Source organism: Balaenoptera ricei, chromosome 3 (genome assembly GCF_028023285.1).
Source record: "Balaenoptera ricei isolate mBalRic1 chromosome 3, mBalRic1.hap2, whole genome shotgun sequence".
NCBI classification, from domain to species: domain Eukaryota; kingdom Metazoa; phylum Chordata; class Mammalia; order Artiodactyla; family Balaenopteridae; genus Balaenoptera; species Balaenoptera ricei.
In genome coordinates this window covers 175,735,646-175,759,826 of record NC_082641.1, presented here as the reverse complement: position 1 = coordinate 175,759,826, position 24,181 = coordinate 175,735,646, and the positions used below count along the sequence as shown (strand labels likewise).

Here is a 24,181-nt window from a genome sequence, read left to right as displayed (position 1 = left end):
GCACTCCTCACCCCTTTCCAATCTCCCCCAGCCCATAACTCAGCATCACCATCCGGTGCCTTAGCTCCCCCCTTTTTTTTTTTTAAATTTTTTTAAAAATTTGGGTTTTTTTTTTTGGCTGCGCCACACAGCTTCTGGGATCTTAGTTCCCTGGGCAGGGATTGAACCCGGGCCCAGTGAGAGCGCAGAGTCCTAACCACTGGACCGCCAGGGAATTCCCTAGCTACCTTTGAATCAAACATCGAAAAAATAGAACTTCTTGTTTTAAAAAAATAACATTTACTTTTTCTTCTGATTACAAAAGTAACATATGTTCATTGTAGGCAATCTGGGAAAACACCAAAAGCACCAAAAAGAGGAACATGAGACACAGCAATTCCACTGTCTAGTGGTAAACACCATCAACATCTGGTGTGTCCTAGTATTTCTATGTGAATGCAAAGATGTGCTCCTTCCAAACTTCCTTGGGCACATTAGTCCCCTCAAGCTCACCCTTGACCTTCCCATCTCCCCCTCTTGCCCCATCTGTTCTTCTGCAAGAGGACTGTCAGGGGCTGGTCCAATCTAAGAATTGTAGATTCTTACTACAATCCTAGGGTGGGGATTGCTCTCCCCTTTCATAGATGAGGAAGACGAGAATCAGAGAGGGGAAGAGTTGAGACCACACAGCTTAATATCAAGGGGTTTTGACTCATCTGTCTGGATCCAAAGCCTGTGTCTCCAGTCTGAATAAGCTTTCCATTCAGATTCCCTGCCCTCTCAAGCCCACTCAGAGGGATTCTGCAGGGGTCGCAGAAATAACGGATCAAAGTCCTGAGGCAGGAAGGCCCCTGAGTCTAGTGTTTGAGGTGGGAATTCTTGGGCCAGTTCCCTAAGGCAGGACAGCCCCAACAGGGTCACAGGGCATCCTCCCTTTCCCCAGGAAAGCATCTCATGTCTTCCACCTAATCTCATATCCTAGTTTGAGAAGGTGGATTGGGTGAATCAGAAGTGATGGCCCCGCGGCTTCCCTGGTGGCGCAGTGGTTGAGAATCCGCCTGCCAATGCAGGGGACACGGGTTCGAGCCCTGGTCCGGGAAGATCCCACATGCCACGGAGCAGCTAAGCCTGTGTACCACAACTAGTGAGCCTGCGCTCTAGAGCCCGCGAGCCACAACTACTGAGCCCACGTGCCACAGCTACTGAAGCCTGCGCACCTAGAGCCCCCGTAATGCGAAGCCCACTCACTGCAACAATATAAGCAACCACAATGAGAAGCCCACGCACCACAATGAAAAGTGGCCCCTGCTCGGAGCAACTAGAGAAAGCCCATGCGCAGCAACGAAGACCCAACGCAGCCAAAAATAAATAAATAAAAATTAAAAAAAAAAAAAGAAGTGGTGGCCCCTTTTCAGAGTGAATCCTTTTAGGCTCACCAAACTAGGAGAATCCCATCTGCTGAGAGGGAACAGTTCAAGAGTCAGTTCCATTGGCAGGTTGGACTTAGGGAGGGGTGTTCTCTGTCCCACCAGCTCTGGGGAACCAGACCAGTTCAGGGGCTGCTTTGGCGCTGAAAGGCAAGGCTGGGAACTGGTACACAGTGCCCCCTGTAGGGCGGGAGCGACCTTCCTTGAAGATACAGACCTGGGAGATTTTGCAGTTGTGCAGTTTCCAGCTTCCTCGTCAGTGTTGCAGGTAGACGTGCAACGTCAGAACTGGGTACTGAGAATATAGTGACGACCAGAACTCAGAACTCCATTCTGGTAAGTGCTGGTATCCAGGCCAGGATCAGGAGGCTCCTTCACTTATTGACTGTAGTCTGCACCCAAGATGTCCCTGGGGGCAGGCGAGATAAGCAGAGGGGAGGGGTGAGCAAAAAGCTTCCGAGGCCCAGCCCTGAATGAAGGCAGGGGGGCGGACGGGATGCCCGCAGGACTTGACCCAGGCTCCCCAAAGCCCTAAAGCTGCAGTTAGAGGCTCCGTCAGGCTCAGGAACGAGAGGTCATCCCCGCCCCCCGAGATGCCACACCAGACGGCGTCTCGGCACAGCGAAAAGCCTTCAACTAACTGCATCCAAACGGCTGGGCGCCGGTCCATGACCTCTGACTCTCCACGCCCCTCCCCAGCCGGGACCCTCATTCGGCTCCACGCTCCGTCCACATGTGTCCCTCTACTCAGGCTCTGGACCCCAAAGCTGCTCCTGGGAACCGCAAGCCCACATCCTGCCCGGGGCTGCGAACTCCGCGGGGCGTTGACAGGCACTGGGAGGAGCGGAAGGAGGAGCTTTCGGTTGCGCACTTCCGCTTCCGGTTCTTAGCGTCCGCGCTGGCTGGGGCTCTGCATTCGAGCGAGCTTGGTGTGGCGTCTGCTGCTTCCGGGAGATTCGAGGTGATGGGGCCAGGTGGAGAGGTCCGGAGTAGGGGAAAGTTGATGGGGCCCGGCCGTCGAGGATCCGCCCGCCTGCGAGAGGCGAGGCGAGGCCTTCAGGCTACCTGAAGTGGGACTGGGCCGGGACGGGGGGTGGGGCGCGCGGCTGCCTGGGGTCCGCGGTCGCCGTGGGGTCCGAGGTCCTGGGACACGGGACTTGGGGCCCAGGAAGACTCCGATATGGGGGATTGAGGGAGGCGTGAACATTAAGTCTCAATAACCGGGTGCCTTGGGGCCTGAGGCACCCCTGAAGTCCTGATTCTTTTGCCTTTATCCCTGCCCTGTGTAGCTCCAGCCAGGATGATCGAGGTTGTTTGCAACGACCGTCTGGGGAAGAAGGTCCGCGTTAAATGCAAGTATCCACTGGCGGCCGAGAGGCGGTGGCTTCCGGAGGGTGCTTGACATGAATGAGGCAGGCAACTCAGTCTATGTTGTAGGGTGATTTTAGTTAAACCCGGGGGCAGGGGTGGGGGCGGGAATGGGGTCCTGGCAGAGTGCATTCACTCCTGGAAATGTCCTCGTCGCGTTCTATCTCCCCCTTCCATTTTCCTTAATTCCTCTGCGCCCAGTACTGATGACACCATAGGGGACCTTAAGAAGCTGATTGCAGCCCAAACTGGCACCCGTTGGAACAAGATCGTATTGAAGAAGTGGTGAGTACAGGGGTAGAGCTGGGGGCTGGACAGGAGCAGGCCAGAAGTTTTTGGTTGGGGGAGGGCTGCAACCAGCCCTTTGCTTAGGCAGAACTTCCTGAGCTTGCCTCCAGGCTGAAGAGCCTCCTTAGGCTTTTTCCTGAAAAGTTTTTATCCCGCAGGTACACGATTTTTAAGGACCACGTATCTCTGGGGGACTGTATCCTTTGACTTCTTGAGGAAGGGTCTACATACCCAGACTTGGTTCTCTTTGTTCAGTACTGGAGTCTATATGAGATTATGCACATAATGTGTTTAACTTAATATGTGGCACATGCTAAGTATTTAGAAAATGGGAGCCATATAATTATTTTGTTGGGGGAGGAGGGTGGTTGGTGAAATATTTTGATTTGACTCGGCTTATAAGACTTTGACACTTTCCAGTCAAAGTATTTATTACTGAGCTCCACTTGAGTTGGGTACAGGAGGTCAGAGTGGAGGGAGACTCGGGCATGTTTGTTGTGCAAAAGGAACATGAACTTTTTTAAAAGTTTGGATTCTTTTCAAATTAAAATGTGGCCACCCTGACCCAGCTGTGACAGATGGGAGGGGTGGGGATGGAGCCCACAGTGAGGATCCCTTAACACCTGTACTTCAGATGAAATCCACGATGGGATGAACCTGGAGCTTTATTACCAATAGAGCAGAATTCCTTCTACCTGTCCTTCCCTCTTCCCCCACCCTCGCCCCCCACACTAATATGGATGCTTGTTTTTGAAAACTCATGTTAATAAAGACTTAGAGGTTGCTTCACTGTTGTCATCTTTGAGTGAGGGCTATCTCTTGAGGGGAGGGTTGGCATTTGGTCGTCACTATATTCTCAGTACCCAGCTGCTCAATAAGAGTTCAAGATTGGATCAATGAGGGAGCCAGAATGGAAGACCAGAGCTCTGGGGCTAGCCGTGTGTCTCTGAAGGTCAAGAGATCCTGGGATTATTGTCATCCTAATAGACCTAATAGACCAACAATAATCCTGGGATTACTGTCATCCTAATAGACCTAATTATTGTCATCTGGGTAACGACAGTAGATGTAGTAGTTAGGAATACAGGTTTAGATTCAGAGAGACTATGGGTGGAATCCCAGCTCTGCCACCAACTGTGACCCTGGGCAAGTTACTTAATCTCCCTTAACCTTCATTTCCTTATCCAAACTGGAACCGACAGTGTTTATTTCAGTGCTGTGTCGTGAAGTGGAGACGAGATAAAGCATGATTAAGCAGCCACAGTTCTTAGCACTTATGAAATCCTTGTGGACAGAGTGAAACAGTGTGGCATAGGCTACAAGAAGAACCCAGCCTCAAGAGTCAGACCAACTGGGTTTGAATTTTGATCATTAGCAGTGGAATTTGGAGGAGTCAGCCTCTCTGATCCTCAGTTTCTTCCTCTAAAAAGGGGAACCATGATGACAGTCACATTTCCATGAGATAATGATGAGATAATGGAGTTAAAACAGCAGGATGCCTGGCATTATTAGCCGTCTCCTGCCTTCTTCCCTCAGGTTTGAGTAGACAGGACCCCAAACACTCCATTTCTGTTCCCCTGGCCACAGATCCTGGGCTCAACCTTGGCCCTGTCCTTTCCCAGAGCCACATTCTGGAGCTGCTTGGAGAGTTTTCACCTAGACCCTTGCTCCATCCCTTCTCCCCTCTCTGTGTATTGACTTGGCTGATCCTCTCAGGACATAACCATGTTCAAGTCTAGCCCACTGCTCCACCCAGGCTTCTGCCTGCCTTTTGCCACCAAGCTTCTTGGGATGCAGACCTGCCAGCTGCCTGGGGTGATGGTCTCACCTCGGTCTCCATTGGCCACCTCCCTACCTGCTCCCTTGGCTTCCCTCCTGTCCCTAGGACTCCACTTCCTCCTGACAAGTTAGAAATCTCTGTTTTCTGGTACCCCTGCTCTTCCTGCTCTTATAGGTCAGTATCCTCCTTACCTGTCTGCTTAAAAAACAAACCCCCGGGCTTCCCTGGTGGCGCAGTGGTTGAGAATCTGCCTGCCAATGCAGGGGACACGGGTTCGAGCCCTGGTCTGGGAAGATCCCACATGCCGCGGAGCAACTGGGCCCGTGAGCCACAACTACTGAGCCTGCGCGTCTGGAGCCTGTGCTCTGCAACAAGAGAGGCCGCGATAATGAGAGGCCCGCGCACCGCGATGAAGAGTGGCCCCCACTTGCTGCAACTAGAGAAAGCCCTCGCACAGAAACGAAGACCCAACACAGCCATAAATAAATAAATAAAACCCAAAAGTTAAAAAAAAACAATTTTTTTTTTAATTTCATGACAACCTTGACAAGGTGAGTCCTTGTTTTCAAATCAGCATAGAAAAGTACAGGCTAAAAGTAAGACCCCACTCCTGGTCCCATTCTCTCTCCTGAGGTCAGACCTTTATCAATGCATTTATATAAACTTCAGTTTTATTTTTAAAAAGACTGTGCCAATAACTGCTTGTAAAAAAAATTCAAATGTTTTGTTAAAAATTGTTTCTTATTTTTATAATATCCCCACCGACAGTGGCAATAATTAACATTTGAGTGAATCCAGAAATTTTCTGAAATACAACCTATAGTTTTTATACAATTGGAATAATTATATATTCTGTAATATTTGCATACCATTCAGCGGTTTGCTTTTTTATGCTTTACTTCTTTCTATATAAATTATCCGTTTCATTCTTTTTAATTAGTATTTTTATTGATTTTTGTTTGCTTTTTTTTTTTTTTTTTTACATAGAAGGGCAGTATGCAGGGATTTCTGTGGTGATGGAACTGCTATGTCTGGAACTGTAGTGGTGGATGCAGGACTCAGCATTTGCCAACGAGGATATAGGGAGAAAGATGGAATGCAGGCGGTCAAATAAATCTGCCTGTATTACAAATGAATCACATGACCCCACCAAAGGGGTTAGGGGAGAAAGGAGCTGACCTAAATAACCTTGAAAAAGTAATTTGATTTAATACTGTAAGGATAAAGAAAAAAGAATTATACACAAACACTGTACTTTAGTTGGTAACTATGTTCCTCACAGTGGTATGATTTAGCAAATCTGAAACTAGTTTTGTACATGTATACACACACAGGGTTGGAAAATATATGGTATATAATTAGAGCCAGTTTTCTTGCTGCTGGAGAAAGAAGTTACAAATAAAACCAGGAGAGGGTACAGTGGAAGGGGGTGGGTAGAATGAACCCTGTGGGGCTGGATTAGACTTGGGAGTTATCAGTGTGGACTCATGGTTTTTGTTTAATATGTTTACAGACACATGTAGAAATACAGACATGTGCATATGTACATATATTTCCTTTACCCACTTAGAGGGACCAGAAGCTGTGACACCCCAGTATTAGTGAGCACACCCAGCAGCCAGATCTTGGTTTCTAAATAATATTCTCCAATAAAAGGAACCAGGGCTTCTGGGAGAAGTAATTTGGGGTGGGGGTGGGGGGGAGGAGAAGTAATTGATTCCAGAGCTAGGGCAGGGAAAATACAAGCTGAGCCTGTATTTTCCTGCTCTTATAGGTCAGTATCCTCTTTACCTGTTTGCTTAAAAAACAAACCCCCAAAATTTGTGTACCAGAAGGTAAGAAGTACTCAAATAAAAAGGATGGAAGCACGTTGAAAGGGCACAGAGGCCAACCTGTGAAAAAGCTCTCAGTGGCCAAATTTGGAACAACTTGAGCAACAAAATAACGATAGTATTGGATTATAACCCAAAGAATTAAATATCCTTGAGCCCATGCTCGTATAAATAAATAACTGAATATGTAAATGAGTGGGCGAGAAGGGACAAGTCTTCATTACAAAAGGATTTCAATTAGTTGTAGAAGGAAAGAGAGAAATAAGAAATCACCCACCCTTGCATCACCGTAGTAACAATTGCTATAGGCAAGATGCACTAATAGATGCTAAAATTGGTGGGCAAAAGTTTAAGCAGAAGTAGGGTATTTGCACAGTCTCAAAAGTATCTCTCCCAAAAGTAGTTATTCATTACAAAGGGGAAAATAGTTCAGATACTGCCCTAACCAAGTGATCAAAAACATCACAACTGTGAGAGGCAGCTTCTAAGATGGCCCCTAATGATCTCATGCAGTCATACCCTTGTGTGATCCCCTCCTCTTGAGTATAGGGTAGATCTAACTTCTGACAAACAGAATATGGCATAAGTGATGGTATATCACTTCTGAGATTGGATTGTGAAGAGACTGGTTTCTGTCTTGCTTGCTCTCTTGCTCATTGATGAAAGCCAGATGCCAGGTTGTGAGCTGCCTTACTGGCCCCCAGCCAATAGCCAGTGAAGAACTTGTGGTCCTCAGTCCAGTATCCTGTTAGCAACTGAATCGTGCTAGCAACCATATGAGGGAGCTTGGAAGCAGATCCTATCCAGTTAAGCCTTCAGATAAGACCACAGACGCCCTTGCTGACACCAGCTAAACTGTACTGGAAACTGAGATGGCAAATGTTAATCCACTAAATTGTGGGGTAATTTGTTATGCAGCAGTTGAAACCCTAATACTACCAGTAATACATTGCAACATCATTGATCACCCAGTATGATGCACTGAGAAGGGCATATCATCTCTGTGGTATCCCTCCCAATAATGCATAACCTCAATCTAATCATGAGAAAATACCAGACAAACCCCATCATGACCAAACATCAGAATGAGAGACATTCTACTCTACAAAAGTATCAAGAGCATGAAAGACAAGGAAAGACCTAGAAATTGACATATATTGGAGGAGACTAAGGAGACATGACAATGTAGATCCTGGAACATACAAAGGATATTAGTGGGAAAACTGGGGAAATTCTTTTAAAGTCTAGTTTAGTTAATAGTATTGTACCAATGTTGATTTCTTAGTTTTGATCATTATTCTGTGGCAGAATTTCTCAGTTTTGGCACTGTTGACGTTTTGGGTGGATAATTGTGCATTGTAGGATGTTCAGTAACATACGCAGCCTCTACCCACTAAATGCGAGTAGCATCTCCTTTCCTCCATTTGTGACAATCAAAAATGTCTTAAAACATTGCCAAATGTCCCTTGGGGAACAAAATCACCCCTAGCTGAGAGCCTCTGTTCTATTATGTAAGATGCTAATATAAGGGAAGGCTGGGTGAAGGACATAGAAAACTATACTACTTTTGCAGCTCTGCCCTAAGTCTAAAATTATCTTTTAAAAAGTATTATTACTACTGTGCTCATATATGCTTGTAAAAAAGAATCAAAATGTTATATTAGAACTTAAGTTCCCATCTCTTCCTTCACCTGAATCACCAGTGTTACTCATTAACATATTTGAATAAATCCAGAAATTTTCTGTGATATAAAGCTATAGTTTTTACACAATTGAGATAATTATACATACTCTAATAATACACATAATTAATTTTTGTTGATTTTTTTTTCATTTTGTTATGCTTTCATACATACTATAATTGCTACACTGTACTGTGACTTGCTTTTTTTTTCACCCAGCAACACATATCCTTGCTATGGACCAGACATTGTTTTTGAGTGCTTTATATAGATTAACTCATTTAATCTTTACATCAAAGGTATTTATGAGATATGTATTTTTCTTACCCTCATTTTGCAGATGGAGAAGCTGAAGTGCAGAAGTTAAGTAATTTGTTCAAGGTCATAGCAAATGGTAGAGCCAGGCTTTGAACCCAAAGCAATCTGGCTCCTGAGTGCTGTTAACCTTCAACCCCCATCCTGCCTCTATAATTTGTCATAGACATGTTTCCCTGTGTTTCATGTCATTGCACCTCATTCTTTTTAACGGTTATGTAAGGGTCTATGCTATAGATGAACTGTAGTTGAACTCTTCCCTGTTGGTGTCTTGACTCCCATGTCTATCTCTAGCCCTAGGTCTCCAACCACCTCCCCAGTGTCCCACGAGTGCCACAGACTTAATTTTAAATTGACTCATTCAACTATACTTAAATAAAAAATAAATTAAAAAAATAAATTGACTCAAACTGAGCTCATCATCCTCCCACCCGCGCCTCCCATGTTGTCCCATCTGAATGGCAATGCCAACACCCACTGGTCACCCAGGACGGAGGCAGAAGCCAGACTGGGAGGGAATAGGTGAAGTAAAGTAGACTCCAACGGAAGTGTAAGGTGTTTGGGTCAGTAGCATAGGGAAAGAGACTTGCACAAAAAATTAAAAGGAGGTGGGCTAGCTTTGGACATCTGGAGGAAACAGGTGGGAAGAGGGAGGATGGAGGAGCCAAATTTAGGCTTCGGGGTTCCTAGCTGTTCATCACCAAGGTAACTGCGTTGCTATGGCAACAGCAAAGGCAGCGCAGCCTCTGCCAAGAACCTTCCCTGCTGCAGTTACCTCCGCACAAACCAGACACTTCCGCATGGGGAGCTGCGGCCCTCCGGGTACGGCTTAGGAAGGCGGGAATTGCTGCTGCAGTAGCCAATCGGATGAGCTCTGCGGCGAAGGACGCAAAGGAGAGGTGAGGACTTCTTTGAAGCTCGGCAAAGGGCGTTGACAAGGAGGGCTCGTGTCCCTTTCCCACCACTTAGGGGCCGAGGAAAGGAGGAGGGCGGGGCCTGGGTGAGGCCGACCGGGGGCGGGGCCCAGGTAAAACCGTGGGAGGTCCCGCCCACCCCCGCTTCTGCTCAATAGGAAGCCAGAGAGCCCGTCCGGACAGTTGGGATGCCCAATGAGTGTCGTCGCCAGACCCCGGTGCGGGGCGGGCCCAGCCAATCGGCAGCAGCGGTGGGCAGGCGCGGGCGGCAGAGGCGGTGCGGCGGAGGCGGAGCGGGCTCTGCGGCAGGAGGGAAGATGGCGGACGAGGAGAAGCTGCCGCCCGGCTGGGAGAAGCGCATGAGCCGCAGCTCAGGTGCCGTAGGGGTCGGGGCTGGGGCGGGGCCGCGAGGGCCCGCGGAAGCAGGGCTCGAGCTCGCCCCTTGGGCGCGGCGCCGCCGCTCGATTGCCGTGGGGTCTTGGCTCCTCCGCGTAGTCCCAGGGTGACGGCCCGGCTCACCCCGTGAGGGCTGCGAGCCTGAGGAGTGGGGAACCCTGAGGAAACTGAGGCAAGGGGCGGGGCCGGAGAGGCCCTTCGCACTGTCGGGGTGGTAGGGGGACGATGATCCCTCCGCACTCCCTCAGGGATGTCCCTGGCCCTGCCGATCTGACTGACACCTTTCGTTCGGCCTAATGCACTTGACGTCCGGGGAGAAGGTCTTTGCACCCCGCTGGGCCCAGGGGGCACCCCTGGGGGAGGACACCCCAACCCCATGCTCAGGGCGGGGCCCCAGGGTTGCTCGGCCTCGGGTCCACAATCTCCTACTGCTAACATGCCTGCTGCCATCCATACCTAATTCTGAGTTTGCGATATCCGCCCGGTGGTATTGTGCCTGAGAACATCCCCCCGTGCTCCGGGACCCGATTTAAGGTTTTTCCCCCAATAATAATGTCAATAATAGGGCACGTTTATCTCAGTGCCAAGCATTGTGCCAAGCGTTTTAGGTGTTTTCTTTCTCTGAATGGCTGCAATTCTGGAAGGTAGGTAGTTATTACTCCCATTTTGCAGGTCAGGAAACTGAGGCCAGAAAACTGAAGGAACTCGCTCAAGGTCATTCATTTCAGGGGGTGGGGGCTGGGTTAGAATCCAGTCAGTCTGACTCCACAGCCCCCTGCCCTTGTTACTGCAAACCACTGAGATACACTGAGGTCCAGTGTTTCACTCCGCCGGACCAGAGCTCACAGTAATCACAGTTGCAGTAAGAATTCCGATTTATTGAACGCCAGGAGCTCTGGTGAGCACTTTGCATACATCATCATCAGCTCTCCACATTAACCCCATAAGGTTTGATGTCCTTATTCTCTCACCTCACCCCCACTTTTCAGGTGAGAAAACTGAGGTTCAGGGAGATGGAGCCCATTGCCAAGGTTTTAGAGGCAGTCAGTGGCTCAGCTGTCACCCACCCTGTTGCAGCCCTGGCCTGTGGCTGTGACCTGCAGCATAAAGCTGATGCTCTGCCCAATTCTGGGCCCCCACTCCCTCCATTTCTTCCCAGTTCAACCCTAACAGTGTTCCCCATGGGTGACATCCAGCCCTTCACAATGGTGGGCACAAGTCCTCCACGTAACCCAGGCAAACTCTCCGCCCCTGGAATGACACCCTATCTCTACTGGGTCCTACTTCAAGCTTCTTGTTTGCGGCCCTCACTCCATGCTCCTTAGTCTCTGGGTAACATCTGGCCCCAGTAATGCCGGCCCCCAGTTCTGCAGCAGAGTACGCTGCGTAGGGGAAAAGAGCAGAGCTTTTGTGTCTGACGCACATGGGTACAGTTCCTGCCTCCCCCATATGTGCCTGGAGCAGAGTAAACACCCAGGAAATGTTGCTTAGTTTTGTGGTCTATAAAATGGACATAATAGTTGCTACCACACTCCTAATGTGTGCCAGGTGCTATCCTAAGCACGTTACAGATATGAACTCATACAGCCCTTACAGCAACCCTTCAGGCAGGTATTGCTGTTATCTCCATTTTACAGGTGAGAAAACCGAGGCCCAGGGAAGGTTGATCATACAGTGAGTGAGTGGCAGAGTGGCAGATTTGAACAGGCGGTCTGGCTGCTGAGTGCACGCTTGGAACCTTTCTTCCTCACCTGGGGTTATTTTCCCCCTTGAAGTTATGAATGACTGAAGTTATAACGTGGTCTTATTGCTTGTTTGGTGTCTGTCTGCCCCCACCTAGTATGTTAGCTCCCTAAGGCCTGGTGGCACTGGTGGACAGCAGTGGGCTGGCTGAATGGAGGCATCTCATTGGCCAGTCCCTTATCACGGCCTCACGGTGGTGTCCTTTGAGCAGGTCGCAGCTGAATTCCACTCCCCCCTCTTCCAGGCCGGGTGTACTACTTCAATCACATCACTAACGCCAGCCAGTGGGAGCGGCCGAGTGGCAATAGCACTGGCGGCGGCAAAAATGGACAAGGGGAGCCCACCAGGGTCCGCTGCTCACACCTGCTGGTCAAGCACAGCCAGTCACGGCGGCCCTCGTCCTGGCGGCAGGAGAAGATCACCCGGACCAAGGAGGAGGCTCTGGAGCTGATCAATGGTGAGCACAGGTGGAGACAGGGTCTGGGGCGGGGGCAGGTCCCTCTCCCCAGGGGCCAGACTGGGCTTGTAGAAATCATGCCAGACCCTCTACCCCACCTTGCTCAGCTGTCAGCTGTGGCCTTGACAGACCTGGAAGTGCCTGTACATGACACGAGCCTGCCTCTCACGGCTGCCTCTCCTTTTCCTCTCCAGCTGGTATTTGAGGGTGAGCCAGGGTAGGTGGGGAGGACCCAACCTTGGGGCTGGCAGACCTGGGATCAGACGGTAGCCATGCCACTATAAGCTCCTTGACTTTGGGGCATTCACGTCACTTCCTTGAGACTCAGTTTTCACCTCTGTAAATGGGCATCATATACCTGCCTCCAAGGGCCATCGTGAAAACTCAGTGAGATGAGAAAGTGCGTGGCACACAGTGGGTCCTCGTTCAGTGGGAGCTATCCTTGATAGTAGTATCATCAAGCAGGGTCCTGGGGCACATGTATGGATGGGTCAGGAGGGAGGTTGGAAAGGTAGAATCGGTGAATTAATTCTGCCCTGAAGGAGAAGGCTGTTCCTCGTTCTGTTCTGTGTTTCCTCCACAGTCTAGAGCAGCAGTCGGTAGGCAAACTTTTTCTGAAAAGGCCAGATGGTAAATATTTTAGGTTTTGTGGACCATACAGTCTCTGTCAGCTCTGCTTGGTAACTCCATAGCAGCTATAGATGACATGTAAACAGATGGGCGTGGCTGTGTGCCAATAAAACTTTATTTACAAAAACAGCAGGATTTGACCCGTGGGACATAGTTCGCAGCACCCTGGTCTAGAGCTGTCCAGTGTGGCCACCACCACCTACATGTGGTTATTTCCATTTAAATTAATTAAATTTAAGTCATATTAAAGATTGGGTCCTCAGTCACACTGGCCACACTGTTCAGTAGCCATATGTGGCTAGTGGCTGCCATCTCGGACAGCACAGATAGAGAATGTTTCCATCCTTGCAGGAAGTTCTGTTGGACAGTGCTGGTCTGGATCACATGTATGGTTTCATCATCCACTCAGCCTCTCTCACCAGAGATCCCAGACCCCTCCCGGGCCCTCCAACCCCACATAACCCATCTCTCTCCCATGCCCAAATAGCCTGAGTGCCCATCCAGCTCTGCCAGGTCCTGGCTGTGTGACCTTGAGCATGTTACTTAACATCTCAGAGCCTCAATCTTTTCACTTGTAAAATTAGCGTTATGATAATAGGACCCACTGCATAGGGTAGCTGAGAAGATTCTGACCTAATGCAGTAAAGCATGAATAACAGCCTTGGCATCTAGTAAATGTTCTGTAATTGCTGGTGGCTATTATGATGGGTGTTATTAGCACAGCCCTGGCATAATCAGTCCATATTGGTTGTTGTTTTGCTATGACATCACTGGTCCGGTACTTGGCCGGTGGGATTTTTTTTTTTTTTTTTTTAGTTAGTTATTTATTTCTGGTTGCGTTGGGTCTTCATTGCTGCACGCGGGCTTTCTCTAGTTGCAGCGAGCGGAGGCTACTCTTCCTTGCGGTGCGCGGGCTTCTCATTGTGGTGGCTTCTCTTGTTGTGGAGCACGGGCTCTAAGTGCGTGGGCTTCAGTAGTTGTGGCACACGGGCTCAGTAGTTGTGGTACACGGGCTTAGTTGCTCTGCGGCATGTGGGGATCTTCCCAGACCAGGGATCAAACCCGTGTCCCCTGCATTGGCAGGTGGATTCTTAACCACTGCGCCACCAGGGAAGTCCCTGGCCCGTGGGATATTACTTAAACACACCTACACCCCCCATACAGTGTCTGGCACCTGCTAAATGGCACCTCTTAGCCTCCTACCTCCCAGCCTTGTAGAGCAGAGCCAAGTTCTTGCACAGAATCTTGAAGGCAGATTCAAAGAGCTCACCTCCTGAGCTACGCCTACACCTACACCCCCCATATAGTGTCTGGCACCTGCTAAATGGCACCTCTTAGCCTCCTACCTCCCAGCCTTGTAGAGCAGAGCCAAGTTCTTGCACAGAATCTTGAAGGCAGATTCAAAGAGCTCACCTCCTGGACTCCATGAGGGCAGGGACTGGATCTGTCTCTTTCCCCACTGTATTCCTGCCACCCAACACAAAGCCTGGCCCACGGCAGCGCCCGCAGCCTGGTTTCCTGGATCAGGAGGAAGCAAGAAGGATCCCTGGCAGAGGAAGCGGCAGAAATGAAGGCCTGTGGCTCGGCTGTAGGTAGGACTCGGGGGGAAGCCGTGGAGGGGACTGAAGAGGGATGAGACCCCTCAAGGGCAGGTCCCAGCCAGGTGGAGGACAGCCCAGAGTGAGGCCAAGAGTTCGGGTCCTTTCCCAGAGACAGCAGGAAACACATGGCCACGTGTGACTGGGAGGGGGGCCCTGTGGCGCTGGCTTTTAGGAGAGAGCCGTGTGGCTGGAGGGTGACAGGCCAAGAAAGCCAGAAGGCCCAGGGCCCAGGCTGGCTGGACCAGCGGTGAGCTGTGAGCAATGAGCGGGGTCTGGCGGCCCCAGGGGAAGAGGACGTGGCAGGAAACCCAGAGGAATCACGAGATGACCTCTTGGGTCCTCCTAGCTCCTAGAGGGGTCCCTGTTCTGAGGCTTCCAAACCACATGAGACTGAGCAAGGGGTGATGGGCACTTGGAGACTGAGCAGCTGGAGGCGCCATCACTGGTTGAGGGGATTGGGAAGAGGCACAGTCTGGGGAGGGACTCACTAAGTCTGAGGGTCTGAGGAAGAGACGTTGGCAAGGCAACCGTGAGAGGACCTGGATTCCGCAGAGCAGCAGGCCAGAGACAGAAGCCCTTGCGACAGTCCTGGCCAGAGATGGCAGGTGGACATGGGGACGTCTGAGCATCACGTGGAAGGAAAGCTGTTGGGCCCTGGGGACTGCCTGTGGGTGGCAGGTGAGGGTGCCCCCCAACCCAGCTCTAGGATGGACGGGGATGTGTCTGGTGGGGCTCACACTGCAGTGGGAGCCTGGGGGTGCTGAGGTCAGCCTGGGTCTTGGGAAGGGGTGTCTGGGGGTGTGCCCAGTAAGCAGCTGGGCCCTGGGGCCTGGCCTTAAGTCAGTGCACACTCGGGAGTGTTAGCAGGGGTCCGACATGCCTGCCTGTGCCAGAGGGCCTGGTGGAAGCTGTGGGAGGAATCGCAACTAGAAACACTGTGACTTGAACTTGGGGCAGGTAGGAAGCAGGTAGAGTAGATTCTAGAGAGATTTAGGAGGCAGAATCGGGAGGATGGGGTGATGGATTAGAGGGGCAGGGGTGGGGTAAGGTCAGAACCAGTGTGGCCCAGCCCTGGAGTCACACAGAGATGGATCTCGGTGCCAGCGGCGTAGCTTCCAGCAAGTGTCTTTACTCTCAGAGCCTCAGTTGCCTCATCTGTAGGATGGGGACCGGGTGGCCGTGAAGGTCCAGGGGCCACAGCCAGCAGCTGAACGCTCAGCAGAGCAGTGGGCTCAGTGCCGGCCGCTTGCTCTCTACACAGCAGAGCCTCGACCCCAATCATTTAGGAGTGTGTGCTGGGGACCATGGTCTGGACAAGGCTTCTGCCTACCAAGAGCTCCCTGCTGCTTCCCCATGGCCCATGGGTGGAGCTCTGGGCCAGGACGCGGGAGGCCTGGTGGGTTTAGCGTGCAGACCCTCCAGTGACCTTGGCCCGTGCTTTTATTCAGTGTCCTGAGATGGGGCTGAGGCAGGCCCCCTCGGGGGTCCTGACGAGGGTGCAGTGAGATGGCCCGGGCCATGGTGCTCTCGGTAACCAGACACTCGTGTGCCACATCAGCAAGCTTTGGGCGCCTGGGCTTGGTTTTCTCTTTTGTGAAAGTGGATGTTGTTCCCCCGTCCCCTGTTCTTGTCATGGGCTTGTTCCACGTGATAGAGATCAGGATTTGGGCGGCACACTCTGCAGCCGGCAGCCTGGGTCCATCAGTTCGCTTTTAGGTCCTGTGCTCCCCGGTTGCCCCGAGGGGACAGGCTGCCGGCAGTGTGTCCACATTTTCTGCTGAGGCTCCTTTTCCCAGTGCTGGCCCCTCTGCAGCTGCTGGGCTGCGGCCACAGGCTTGTCAGGGATCTGGGGACCAGCTGCCTGTCATGGCCAGTGTCCTTGTGTAAGGAAGCCAGGCCATGGAGAAGCCCTCCCTGCCTACTCCCATCCCTCCATCCCCACATGCCCAGGGCCTGAGGGTCCCAGGGAGGCCCTGATGTGAGCAGCAGTCCCCCTACGTGTAACTGTCACATTGGAGGGTTAGGGCTTCAATATATGAATTCTGGAGGGACATAAACATTCAACCCGTATTATTTATGGACTGACAGCTAGTAATTGTCAGGGGCTCACTCTGCACCAGGCACTGTTCTGGCAGTAATTCCTTTACCCTTCACAGCAGCCCTCCAAGGTCAGAGCTGATAATTAGCCCATTTTACAGACCAGGCAAGTGAAGCTCCAAGAGACGAAGTCACGTACCAGGGTCGCAGAGCTCAGGATCGGTAGAGCTGGCATCCGAACACAGTAGTTGGGGTCCACAAGCCACCCTGCTCTGCCTCAGCTGCCCCGTTGGGTGAGGGTTAGATGGACGCTGTCTGGGTAGGGGGTGTTGCTCATCGGGTGAGGCAGGGCATTGCTGGGAACAGCCCGGGGTGTCTGGTTTGCACTTCCTTTCTTGCCTCCTCTGCAGCATTTGAGCCTGAGGTTCATAGAAAAAAGGCATGAGATTCCAGCATTTCCGTCTACAGAGCCCAGTGGTGGATCCCTCTCTCTCCTTCCCCGTGGCCTGTTTCTGTCTCATTTATTCACGAATTCCTTCAACATTAGTGAACACCTGTTCAGTGCACAGCACGGGGAGCTGGGGACACAGCAGTGAGCAAGGCCGACCTGGTCCCTGTCCTCTCCATATGAGGCAGCAACAGACGCACAAACAGGAAAGGGGTAAATGCAGGGCCCAGGGAGGCACCTCGCCTAGTGGGGCCTTAGGGAGACTCCTGGGTGAGACCAGAGGACAGCAGATGAGCTTCGGGTGGGAAGAGACGATTAAACAAAGTTTAAGCAAAGGCTGAGAGGTGGGGGTGTGTGGTGGGGGCAAGACCGGGCAGGACACCATGGGGCGTGTAAGACTGAGCTGAGGGGACACAGGGGGTTCTGAATGTAGCCTTGCATCTTGACTTGTGGCCAGACCCCTGAAGGTCAGCTTTTGAAAGGGAAGCTCAGGAAGGAAGCGTTGTTTCTTTAAACAAAATCATTTCAGGTTCCCATCCAAGCAGAATATTTTCTGAGAGAGTTGGCTGGTCAGAGGAAGATTTGGGTGCTATGAACTATGGGGGACACGGGAATTCTTTGGCATTCCAGTGGTTAGGACTCCGCTTTCACTGCCGAGGGCCTAGTGAACTAAGATCCCACAAGCCATGCGGCTGGCCAAAAAAAAAAAACCCCAAAAAAACAAACAAACAAAAAACTATGGGGGGGCAAAAGCTTGGCTTTTATTCAGTCTTTAGGCTGCTGTTGCTTGCACACATACACTGTGTGCGCGCCTTGGCCAGGCCGCCTAGTCTCGGGGGTTCCCCGCCACTGTGCCCACAGCTCCAACTGCTGGAGGATGCAGCAGGGGGGTGCTTGTACCGGGCTCAGGGCTGGGCCCGACTCCCCAAGTGCTGGGCGTGTGCAGCAGCGCCCCCCACGGTACCTGGAGGCAGGCAGGTGCACTGGGGGGCACTGTGCACTCAGGATCCCCTGGCCGCTGTTACTGAGGTCCAGACAGAAGAGAGAGGAGATATCTTGGTGCCGCCCGGGTGAGGCCGAGGACGCAACTAGAATCCAGGGAGAGGAGGAGGTAGAGGCAGGGTATCCTAGTGACATCCGGTTCAGATCGCAGTCACCCATGAATGCATCTGGCACAGGGGGACCGCCTACCTGGCAGCCCCAGGGCGGCGTCGGGAGCACAGCAGAGCATTACGGCAGAAGCCGCTGCAGCATGCGAGCCGTCCACAGAGGGTGGGGCTTGTGGCGCATCCGACGGAGGGCCTGCCTGACCAGGCAGCGCATCACGGTGACGGCCGGCGCAGACTGCGAGGTGCAGGCGAGGAGGACCGGGGTGCGCAGGTCAGAGAGAAGTAGGGGCAGCCTCGTCACCGGCTGGCACAGCCCACGCGGAAGGGGGGACAGAACGGTGACAGCAAGTGCCATTTGTCAAGGTGTCTGTCTGTGCCGGGCTCTGTGCTGCGGGTCACTGTGGCCTCCTGGCAGTGACTGACAGTTGAGGCTCAGAAGCAAAGGGACGGTCAGGACAGGGTGAGAGTGACAGGGACACGGGGGAGGCAGGGGCTACCGGGACAGCCGTGGAAGCAGCCGAGCAGGTCAGATACCGGGGCACGCAGTTGCTGCTGTGACATGCAGTGAGACGGGGGTGGGCCGGGAGTGATAGGTGTGCTGTCACCGTCGTTCCAGGGAGATAGATGGATAACAGTGACATTGAGGTCGGACGGGAGTCGGAGGCCCATGGGCCGAGGGGAGGTTTGCACCAGCCGAGCATTAGGCAGATGGCCTGGCTGCGTGTCTGGGCCTCAGAGCACCAAGTAGATTAATCCGCAGTGTCCCTGCGGTGCTCAGACAGGTACCAGGCGTGTCACAGCCTCGTTTAGGTCAGACAGGAGCAACGGCTAGAGGTGTCACCATGGAGTTCAGAAACCCACCAGTGGGTGTGACGGGGTACCCCTCACATCCAGCGTGGGCTGGCGTCCCATCGCTAAGCTGGGGGGGGGTGCATGGTCCCAGGTCCCCCCAGGGGCCTCAGGGATAATGCCCCCCAGGAGAGTGGCTGTCAGGGAAGCCGTGTAGGCCTGGCTTGAGGCAAGGGGCTGTCCGGTGGTGGTCTGGGGAGGACAGGATGGGTTCTCGCTCCAAGGGCTCCTGCCTGGACTCAGGAGGGTGGCTGGCGGCCCTTCCCTACCCCACACACGCAGGGTCTGTGAGAGTCACACAGGTGCTCGGTGCTGCCCCCTGGCGCCCTCTGCTGGGAGCCCTGCCCCTCAGTCATCCTTTTCCTGCCCTCCCATCAGCCCGGCCTCCCTGTCCCTCCGGGGAGAATTGGTACCCAATGGGGACAGTTTGGGCTGCACAGAGGGTGAATCTGGTGCGCTACCAGCACACCCTGCTGTCTCTGGGGCGCAGTCTGTGGGAATGACGCGTGTCCCTTCCTGAGCCCTAGCTAGGCTGCCGCTAGGTCTCCACAAAGCCCCAGTAAGCGGGGCTTACCCCATGGGCTGAGGACCCAGCCGTCTCCTGTGGCAGAGTTGGGCTGGTGCCCTGGCCTCCTGCCTTTCTCCTAGAAGCCTGTAGAAAACTTTCCACTGGGGCTTCCACCACTGCCCTGGGGCTTTTGGGGAACCCCTGGGTCCCAGTGTCGCTTTTTAACTTCTGTCCTGTCTTCTGCTGTCCTCCCCAACAGGGCCTGGGGGGTAGATTTTCTCTCAGAGTATGTGTGAGGGTAGGAAGAGGCCATGCTCTGTTCATTGTATGTTGCTGAGTGTGTGTCGGGTGGGGAGTGACAGAGCGGGCGGTATAGGGATGGAACGTGAGGCCAGCTGGCTGTTGCGGTCACCACAGGGTCACGGTGTGCATGCACGTGAAAGGCGCTTTCTGAGTGGAGTGCCGCCCTCCCTGGAGCCCTCTGCCCCGCCCCAGCCCTGACGGGGAGGTCTCCCTGTGTGTCCCCCTCGCAGGCTACATCCAGAAGATTAAGTCGGGAGAAGAGGACTTTGAATCTCTGGCCTCACAGTTCAGCGACTGCAGCTCCGCCAAGGCCAGGGGAGACCTGGGTGCCTTCAGCAGAGGTGCGCGAGGAACGGGCACCACCAAACCCCGGCAGGACCCTCTGACCCACCAACGCCCGCCCACCACCTAGAGATCGGGAGGGGTAACGCCTGCCGCATGGGCCTTTGGAGTCCACCAGGTGGCAGCAAAGTCCCTCCCTCAGGCTTCAGAGGCCGCCCTGCTGGGGGTGGTGGCCGCAGAGCCTTCTCCCCAGTGACATTCTCTTTTGGGGTGGGGAGTCCATCCGTGTGCCTCTCTGCTCAGTTGTCCCCATCACGGACCCCCCAAGGTGGGTACTTGCGGCCATTTTCCTCTCCTCCTGTTGGAGGTGTAAGGCTGGGGCCCCTTAGAGCCCCAGGGCATGTCCCCCAGCATCCCCTGCCCCGCCCTCGTGGGTGGGGAAACCAGGGGTGAGGGGAGGAGGGGGTCAGATCAGCAACCCCGAGTTCAGGCCTCTCCAGCTGGGGCTGCGGAAAAGGGAGGAGCGGAGGGAGCCAGGCCTCCGCCTCCTTCCCACTCCATCCCTGGGGTCTACAGAGCATCAGGGAGGGGCCCAGGACGGGGCGAGGGGTGTCGGGGAGCCAGCAAGGGTCTGTGGACCGCCTGCCCGCCCCAGGAGGCAGGGGAGACAGACAGTGTGGCAGGGGCTGGGGACCGGCGCAGGGAGACCAGTTCATGCCTAGAACGCATCTTTACATGCACGGCAGAGACCGCAGCTCTGCCCTCATCCCTCACGCTGTCCTCAGCCTTCCCGGGGCCTCGCTAATTGCCCTGCCGCCCTCAGCTGGGCCCCACTCGCCGCTGTGACCGGGCCATAAACCACGTGACGGATGAGTCCAAATGAGTGCCCGGGGGTGCAGGTGGGAGCCCCATCTGCCCGCCCTGCCTGGTCCTGGCCTGCAGCCCGGGTCTTGACCCCCCACCTGCCATCCCTCATGCTTCCTTCCCCAGGTCAGATGCAGAAGCCATTTGAAGACGCCTCCTTTGCACTGCGGGCAGGGGAGATGAGTGGGCCCGTGTTCACGGATTCTGGCATCCACATCATCCTGCGCACGGAGTGAGGGGTGTGGACGGCCCAGGCCTACCACGCACGCCCCCCGCCCGCCCGGGCTGGGTGCGGGAGAGGGTGGCTGGGTGCGCACGCGCCGCTCCCTGCTGCCGCTGACCAGTGCGTTCCCCTCCCTGCTCGTGTCACACAGTATTTATTGATCCCAAAATGGCTGGGAGGGGGGCTTTTCACCACCGGGGGCTTCCTGCCAGACTCCCCTCCCCTTTAGGAATTGCCTTCAGAAGGGCGCAGGGTGGAGAGGCTCGCAGGACTTCCAGATCCAAGGGCTGGGGGTGACCTGTCCCAAAGAGAAGGCCTGGTTAGCTGAGCCGCCCCCTGTGTCCCCCCAGGTCCAGGACGGGGGCAGGAGGGCCTTGAGTTGTTTCTGGTGTTGCCACCTGCCTGTATTTAGTTGCAAAAAGCAAATGCTCCGCCTGGGGCCCAGGCTGCTGCTGCTTGGGGGCCCTCTCTAAGCAGCAGTGCAGCCCCGTCCCCAGCCTCGATTAAACCTGGAACCACTGTTCTGCTGTCCCTGTCTCTCATTTCCTCCCTGCGGAGGTGAGTGGGGCGCGGTTGGGGGAGCGATCATCCCCCACCATCCCCGGCGTCCAGGTGTCCAGGCCGCCTCTCCTCGCGGAGGAGCCGCTCCTCTTGCTGGGCTTGGGGGTATCCTAGCGGCAGCCGGGCTCTCGGGGACGTGGAGCCGTGCTCAGCGCCAGTGGCCCTCACACCTGGCTGTTCAAGAACGTCCTGGCACACGAGGGCCCTGACCCCCCAGCTCTGGATTCAGCAGGTCGGGTGGAGCAGGGCATCCTCGGGGAGCCAGACTGAAGCCCCCGTGCCCTGGGTGCTCTCGCCGCCCCCCTCCCACCAACTCCCTCCACGCACAGCACGTGGGCCACTTGAGTTAAAATGAACTACGCCCAGCACCCTGAGGCCTGCTTCCCTGTCACCACGAGCGCTCTGGCAGATTGTGCTTGGGTCCTGCGGCCTCTGCAGACGCTGTTACCATGGCAGCAGGGGGCCAGCCTGGTGGGGGGGCCCTGCCAGGCGCCTCTGAGAGCAGGGGTCCTGCCCCGCCGTCTGGGGGAGGGGCTGTCGTGGAGCAGAGGGAATCCTGTGGCACATGGGGGTCGGGGGCGGGTACTCTTCCTCCTCTTCAGGTGGGGGGCTGGGGTGCGGCCCACCTCTTGTCCATCACCTCCTCGTAGCTGCCCTGGGGCCAGGGCCTGGGCTGGGGGCTCAGGTCGGTCAGGAGGTTTGCGGAGCTGCTGAGAGGCGGTTAGGCCTGGTCTGCCCGCCTACTTCACGGGGACCAGCCCGGGGCGGGGGCGGGTGGCCGGCTAGCGGGGCTTGGGCACCTGAGGAAAATAAAGCCCTGCCTGGCCTGACGCCAGGGAACACCCTGCCCCCCGCCCCCCGTCCCCGCCGAAGCCGAGTCTCTGATAAAAGCCCGAGTCTCAAGCAGCCACCTGGGCCGACTCCCATCTGGCCAGCTTCTGAAGCCATCGCTCTCTGCCTGCCGCCTGCCAGAGCGTTTGTCATTAGGAAGGTTTAATGAATTTCCTCTCAGCTCCGGAGGGCTGGGGAGAGCCGGCTGGGCGGCTGCGCCTCCAGGCAGAATCCTCTGCCACCACCCGTGGAGGCCACAAGGCAGGCAGCAACCCTGCCGTCTGCGCCAACCGTTCTGCGGTGTCGGGGGAGCCATTGCACCCCTCCAGGTCCAAAGGAGCCTCTGGGAAGGATCGGAAACGAGCACTTGGGGGCGGAAGGGTTGAAAGGGTCCTGCTCCAAGGCACCACCTGAGGATGGGCCTGTGCCTCGCTCTCGGCACCAAAGGCCCGGGGAAGGTCTCCCTGGGGTCCCAGGCATCTGAGATGCTGCCGGGGAAGGGAGGGTGTGGGGTGTGTGTGTGTGTGTGTGTGTGTGTGTGCATTTTCCTGTGTGGGGCTGGCAGGGAAATTTTCCTTTTCTTTTGGCCAAGCCGCACAGTTTGGGGGATCTTAGTTCCCTGACCAGGGATCGAACCTGTGCCCCCTGCAGTAGAAGCACGGGGTCCTAACCAATGGACCGCCAGGGAAGTCCCAGGGAAATTTTCTCTGTGTCACTCCCTGTCACTTTGGGCATCCGTGTGTGTGTGTGTGTGTGTGTGTGTGTGTGTGTGTGTGTGCGCCCAAGCCTGCATGTGCCCATGTGACTAGTTGGCCTTAGGTGTGTGTCTGTCCTGTGTGACCCGGGGGTCCCCCCATCTGGACGTGACCACCTGCCTCCATGGACCTCCCTCTCCCTTTGTCTAGCTGTGCAGTGGCCAAAACCCAACACAGAGGAACGTTGCTCTTTGGTAAACATGCCCCCAGAGCCCACTCAGCATGCATGATTCAGGAGCTGTGGCTTCTGTCACCTGCTCCACACCCCTCCTGCCCAGAAGTGAGGCTCTAAATCCCAGGCCTTCAGCATGGTGAGAGTATAGTCTTTGTCACTGGTCTGGCACCTCCCGGCCCAAACTCTACCCAGGGGGCTGGTGTCCACTCTTTTGCCGTTTTCACCAGCTCAGGCTTCTGTGGCCACAGAGCAGGGCTAGAGCCAGTTGCTTCCACTCGGGGTAACATGGGTACTGCCATGGGATGGGCTACAAAGCTTCCCCGATGTAGCCAGATACACATCCACAAAAGGGGAAGTCAGGGTAAGCAGTAGGCAGCCTAGGACACACGCAGATGACACGCAACCCTCGCCTGGGTCCAGGGGCAGGGGGTTATTACTCCTTCCCAACCTTGGTTGGAACAAAAGTCACCAACCCAAAAGTATAAGGAGGGCTGGGCCTGCCTCTGTGTGTGTGTGTGTTTGTGTGTGTGTGAAAGAGAAGGGGCGCCTGTGGGCATCTGTGTGTGTGTGTGTGTGTGTGTGTGTGAGAAAGAGAGAAGGGGCGCCTGTGGGCATCTGTCTGATGCCCAATACAGATTGGAGGGTTGGGGTGCAGATGTTCTAGGTGCCCCCGCACTGTGCCTGTTTTTTGTTTGTGTGTTTGTTTGTTGTTTTTGTGTGTGTGTGTGTGTTTGTTTTTTAAAAGCAGGTACAGAGCGAAGTGCCTCTCAAGGTGCTTATCCAGGAATCGATTCTCTTCAATGTCGAACTTGTTAATTTAAATA

The 24,181-nt window shown here is 54.2% G+C and overlaps 2 protein-coding genes and 1 long non-coding RNA gene across 3 annotated transcripts; 2 read left to right on the top strand and 1 right to left on the bottom strand.

The window, feature by feature from the left end:
* Positions 1-256: 256 nt before the first annotated feature.
* Positions 257-2,238, bottom strand: LOC132364081 (uncharacterized). The gene is made up of 2 exons (XR_009502697.1): positions 2,048-2,238; positions 257-1,815 (listed from the first exon to the last, which is right to left on the bottom strand). It is a non-coding gene; the product is annotated as an uncharacterized LOC132364081 (long non-coding RNA).
* A 40-nt stretch (positions 2,239-2,278) lies between these two features.
* UBL5 (ubiquitin like 5) lies at positions 2,279-3,847 on the top strand. Its single transcript, XM_059919842.1, has 5 exons — positions 2,279-2,367; positions 2,696-2,762; positions 2,976-3,059; positions 3,221-3,258; positions 3,697-3,847. The coding sequence occupies exons 2-5, from the start codon at positions 2,707-2,709 to the stop codon at positions 3,738-3,740; spliced, it is 222 nt and encodes a 73-aa protein (XP_059775825.1). The 5' UTR covers positions 2,279-2,367; positions 2,696-2,706; the 3' UTR covers positions 3,741-3,847.
* A 6,005-nt stretch (positions 3,848-9,852) lies between these two features.
* On the top strand, positions 9,853-21,555 carry PIN1 (peptidylprolyl cis/trans isomerase, NIMA-interacting 1). The gene is made up of 4 exons (XM_059919841.1): positions 9,853-9,960; positions 11,969-12,181; positions 19,897-20,007; positions 20,939-21,555. Exons 1-4 carry the CDS (start codon positions 9,903-9,905, stop codon positions 21,046-21,048), a joined length of 492 nt encoding a protein of 163 aa, XP_059775824.1. The 5' UTR covers positions 9,853-9,902; the 3' UTR covers positions 21,049-21,555.
* The last annotated feature ends 2,626 nt before the right edge of the window (positions 21,556-24,181 follow it).

Excerpts from the sequence above, each read along its gene's own strand:
- UBL5 (XM_059919842.1), top strand. The coding sequence starts at position 2,707 with ATGATCGAGGTTGTTTGCAACGACCGTCTGGGGAAGAAGGTCCGCGTT. Across the intron at positions 3,060-3,220 it reads AAGATCGTATTGAAGAAGTG|GTACACGATTTTTAAGGACC; the intron begins GTGAGTACAGGG and ends TTTATCCCGCAG. Across the intron at positions 3,259-3,696 it reads CCACGTATCTCTGGGGGACT|ATGAAATCCACGATGGGATG; the intron begins GTATCCTTTGAC and ends CCTGTACTTCAG.
- PIN1 (XM_059919841.1), top strand. The coding sequence starts at position 9,903 with ATGGCGGACGAGGAGAAGCTGCCGCCCGGCTGGGAGAAGCGCATGAGC. Across the intron at positions 9,961-11,968 it reads GCGCATGAGCCGCAGCTCAG|GCCGGGTGTACTACTTCAAT; the intron begins GTGCCGTAGGGG and ends CCCCTCTTCCAG. Across the intron at positions 12,182-19,896 it reads GGCTCTGGAGCTGATCAATG|GCTACATCCAGAAGATTAAG; the intron begins GTGAGCACAGGT and ends TCCCCCTCGCAG.